The sequence below is a fragment of the Limulus polyphemus genome, unplaced genomic scaffold (genome assembly GCF_000517525.1).
Source record: "Limulus polyphemus unplaced genomic scaffold, Limulus_polyphemus-2.1.2 Scaffold1884, whole genome shotgun sequence".
Lineage (NCBI taxonomy): Eukaryota > Metazoa > Arthropoda > Merostomata > Xiphosura > Limulidae > Limulus > Limulus polyphemus.
Genome location: NW_013667494.1, coordinates 129,927 through 134,926, shown reverse-complemented (window position 1 = coordinate 134,926; position 5,000 = coordinate 129,927). Strand labels below are relative to the sequence as shown.

The 5,000-nt window shown below is 34.5% G+C and overlaps 2 protein-coding genes across 2 annotated transcripts in view; both read left to right on the top strand.

Moving 5' to 3' along the window:
• The window catches only part of LOC106465250 (sodium/calcium exchanger 1-like), an 80,447-nt gene extending 76,310 nt beyond the window's left edge, over positions 1-4,137 (top strand). The window contains exon 6 of the mRNA XM_013925458.2: positions 3,740-4,137. Within this exon, the coding sequence (XP_013780912.1) occupies positions 3,740-4,116 (377 nt within the window). The 3' untranslated portion in view covers positions 4,117-4,137. The remainder of the gene's footprint in view (positions 1-3,739) is intronic.
• A 390-nt stretch (positions 4,138-4,527) lies between these two features.
• The window catches only part of LOC111087213, a 1,276-nt gene continuing 803 nt past the window's right edge, over positions 4,528-5,000 (top strand). Inside the window, exon 1 of the mRNA XM_022393120.1 lies at positions 4,528-4,990. Coding sequence (XP_022248828.1) covers positions 4,551-4,990 — 440 coding nt within the window. The 5' untranslated portion in view covers positions 4,528-4,550. The remainder of the gene's footprint in view (positions 4,991-5,000) is intronic.

Sequence of the window (5,000 nt, the reverse complement as noted above, 5' to 3'; positions counted from 1 at the left end):
ATATATCATCTAGTCGGTTCGTAAAATGTATTCATTTTTGTAAAAGAGAAATGCCAATACCTGCACTCCTCTATCGTTTCTATAGTTTAAGAGAACAAGTTCCTTGTGTTCTGCGATAGGAAGATGCCAAAAGATCAAGCGATTTTCAAATTCTATAACATGACTACTTCGAAAGTACAGTCTCCCTCCTTCTCTCTACCACCTTTCTTCATTAGAACCTGACAGTTTCTTCGTTCTGTATCTTCACATGGAATGTGTGATATAAAATATAGTTTAACTGTTTGAATTAATACGAATTAATGAATATTTTTTTAATAAGATCTTCTGAGTGAATGTGAGCAAGATGTAATAACACGTCAACTACACTATACCTTCTTTTCACGTTGGTCTTCATGCAACCTGGGGTAAAAAAAAGACACTAATGTAATTTAGACGTTATTTATATTAAGAAAATACTTGATAACAACCGTTAGGGTGTGAACCGGATCAAGTTGGTGAAATGTAATTTTTGCATAATCTTTATTTATGTCACAAGATATCAGAATTATAAGAAGGATTATTTAAAATTGTATTATTTATTTTAACAACACAGGTTATTAATTATTATATTTCTCAATTAACTCTCTCGTTATTCAGCTGAACTGGTGAACCAGGAATACAGTACACTCGTTCAGCTGTATACATGTAGTAACTGGAGACACTAGTAACAGTTGTCTGTAAATAAACTGTCCGCGCCTGTGTTACCGTCATCTTGCCAAAGGTATGGTATCTATACAAGAATAATGGCTCGGAATGCGTACAAGACGAATTTGTGCATGCTACAGTTTAACTTTCCAACACGTTCACAAATATTGTTAATTAGCAACTAACAATTACAGATATATATAGCGTAAGCCTAATGTCAAAGTGTCAGAACAACGTCATGAATATTTGCTATGGTGAATACTAACATTCAGAGAAGCACAATAAGTTCTAAAATTTACTACTGTGTCACCTGGTGGCACGAGTTTTGACACCCAGCCAGTTTAAAATGTTTAATTCAGCGTTCTCTTCATCTAAAATTCATGATTCAAATTAAAGACATTATTTTTAAATAACCATCTGTAATATCAAAATAAATAAAAAGTATCGACCATTTAATAGCCCATGAAGGGATTTCACAGTAAAATACACAAACAACAATGTCGAATATACTTGACAACTTATTTAGTTTTGTAGATGAAATGAATATTTGGATGTTCATGTACAGGTATTTCACGAACAGTAAAAGTGACTGCAGAAATAAACATTTAATTTCAATAAAGCTACAAAAATATTGATATTGTTTATTTGTTTTTGCATTTCGCGCAAAGCTACACGAGGGCTATCTGCACTAGCTGTCCCTAATTTAGCAGTGTGAGACTAGAGGGAAGGCAACTAGTCATCACCATCTTCCACCAACTCTTAGGCTACTCTTTTACCAACGAATAGTGGGATTGACCCTTCACATTATAATGTCCCCACGGCTGAAAGGGCGAGCATGTTTGGTGTGACAGGGATTCGAACCCGCGACTCTCAGATTGCGAGTTGAGCGCCCTAACCACATGGCCATGAAAACAAAACAACGGAACCAGCTGTTTTGGTTCTGCTGCACAGTGACAAGTACATTAGAATATCATGTAAGAAATACATCCCTTTTTTGTCTGAAAATTGTCAGTCATAAATGACGAATTTTGGAACTCTCCAAAGGGTGAAAAGTACTCATACGTATTTCATTTACACATTTTTGAACAAGATTGTCTTGGTGAAGCTCTGCAGAATATTCCCTCCACTCAGTTGGTATTCGCAAAACCATGGAGTCAATTACTAAAATATAATTTTTCGCATATTAGTTCTTTTTCTTTTAAACTTTGAAACACTTCTTCTCAAAAACCTAGTTTACAATTTACAAAAGTATTTCAAGCACCTAATCATTAAGGATAAGATAATCCAAACACCTGACGCAGATATACGTAAACTTTTGGAGAATGAAAATATATGGTCACTTATTTCACCTCTTCTGAGTAATGTCTACCACATTGATTCACTTCTCTATTTCTCAGAGGATCCTGTATCAAAATTTTCACGGCATTAGGAAAAGCATTTCTAATGTCTTTATAACCACTTTCATTTAAACCTTGCTCTTTCACCTTTTTGATGAGCTCTTCCTTGGTAGATAATTTTTTATCTCGCCTCCTCACATGTTCTTTCTCATTAATGTAATCTTCTTTTGAAGCAACCGTTTTGTGAGGAAACAAGTTACTGGAGGATTCAAAAGGTGCCATTAGGCATCTCCTCTTTCACTGCTGTGCTGGAACATGGTTCCTCAGAAGATACCTTAGCATAAGTGTGCATCCAGTGCACTTATAAATATAGATGTAGTTGGTTTTATAGCCAATTACTGAAGATAACTATTTGCTCCAAGATTAAAGCTGTGAATCAAAATTAAGTAGCATTTTTTAAATATTTGCAACAGTTGTTAAAACATCATAAAATTTTGAAAATTTGACAAATTTAATAAAGCACTTCAGGCTGAAGTTCTTCTAATTTCCTCTTCACTGGAGACTTCCTCTTCGATTTCACACTTTGAAGATGAGTGGGAAATTAAGGAAATATTGATGGCACAGCATTATTTTTCAAGTTCCCCCAAGCTACATCTGGATGCGCCTATTACAATATATCTTTCACAATTCAACTGGCATTACATGAAAATCTTGAAGCAATGTGTTACTTACTATTTTTATATTGACTTGTATACTATTTTTAGTTATTTTACTACAAAATACTGATGATAGTAATTAATACATGCATGTTATCATTGTTATTTTACCAGTGAAAGTTGTCTCCAAACCCAGTCGCTTGTTAATAATTATTACACATATATAACTTGAAAAGAAAGGATGATATGTGAACTTCTATAATAGTTTGGATACTAAAGAAATAATGCCTCAATTTATTATACCCTACGTGCCTGAAAACTTAATGCAGTGAAATGCTCGCTACATACGCGAATAGTTAGTTTGAGTCCAATTCTCTCTAGATATAGCAATTGTTCATTTCTTTAATAAATGTTTATCTTGCAATGGAAACCTAGAAGGAAAAGAGATATTTCTAAGTCCGAATTACTTCCAAAAAAAAAATAAAGATTGTTTCTGAACAAAGCAGAAATTGTACCATAAACTATTTATGATTACAAATATGTTGAAGGTTAACATATTAACAGAGCATAGTTTTTCCCAGCATTAACAATCTGTCGTTTCTAAACTCATTAGTTAGGCCTACATGGTCATACATTCTGTCATCATATTTTACTTCTGTAGCAATACTTCAACTGCTGGGAATTTATTAAAATGTTCACCGCTTACGATTAATTTCAATTTTAAAATATGTAAAATTATCAACATTTAGAAACCAAAAAAATGAGACCGATGTATCCCTCTTTTGAAAAACGTTTGAGCACCCAAATGTACAACATTTATATGGCAGTCTTCCGGCACTTATACCTCCGACAAAATGGCGCACGACTGACACACCCGTAAATGACTGCAGTCTTTCCAGATCGCATTCTATAGTGCTCAGTGAGTAAGCCTAACAAGCGTAGACTATACCTTATCATGTATGCATGTTCATATGTAATTGTTCCATTTATCCTCTTGAAATATATATAGCATTTTTATACATTAAACTAAAACAACGAAATTTTTCTCTCTTTTTTTTTCAGATACTTTTGCTAGCAAAGTGGCAGCTGTCAATGATAAATACGCCGATTCTTCCATTGGGAATGTAACCGGTAGTAACGCCGTTAACGTGTTTCTTGGTATCGGAATCGCCTGGTCGCTAGCAGCAATTTACCATGCCATCAAGGGTACATCGTTTTCAGTTAATCCTGGCAGTCTGGCATTTTCTGTAACACTCTTTTGTGTTTGTGCCTTTACAGTCTCACTCATTCTTATGTTGCGACGCCACAGAACCGTCGGAGGTGAACTCGGAGGCACTAAGAAGTACAAATTACCGACTACACTGTTCTTTATTAGTCTATGGCTCTTATATATTTTGATGTCGACCTTTGAGACGTATGGAATCATTGTCGGGTTCTAACAGACACTTATCGGTTACTCCGTGTTCAGGAACTCAGAAACTTTCGAAATATTTCAGACAAAGTTTCTATTATGAATTGTAATTGGAATCATTTTGTTATTTAAAATGGAGAAGTCAACGTAATTTCTTTTTAATGTTTTGAAAAAGAATGTTGGAACGCCAAGGGTAGTTTCTGAGGAAAACATATTGGATGGAATAAGTTGTATCTTGAAAAAGAAAGCAAGAAGACGAGATGTGGTGAAAAGTCGTTTTTAGTGAGTTATATACAGAGTACGTAAACCTGTGTTTGTACTTATTGTGATGTTGAAGGTTCATTTTAAGTGCTATTTGCTAACTTCGCTTAGAAGTATGGGAAAGCATCTACAGACATGATTTATATCTATGTATGAAAAACGAAACGTTTGTTCAGGTTTAAATTAATTGAAAAACATTAAATGTATGTCTTTGACGAGCTAAACGACTCCGAAGAGAAGGTGGTTATAACAAATTACTTCATCTCTGACGAGTTAAACGACTCCGAAGAGAATGTGGTTCTAACAAATTATTTCATCTCTGACGAGTTAAACGACTCCGAAGAGAAGGTGGTTCTAACAAATTACTTCATCTCTGACGAGTTAAACGACTCCGAAGAGAAGGTGGTTATAACAAATTACTTCATCTCTGACGAGTTAAACGACTCCAAAAAGAAGGTGGTTATAACAAATTACTTCAGCTCTAACGAGCTAAACGACTCCGAAGAGAAGGTGGTTATAACAAATTACTTCATCTCTGACGAGTTAAACGACTCCAAAAATAAGGTGGTTATAACAAATTACTTCAGCTCTAACGAGCTAAACGACTCCGAAGAGAAGGTGGTTATAACATATTACTTCAGTTCTAACGAG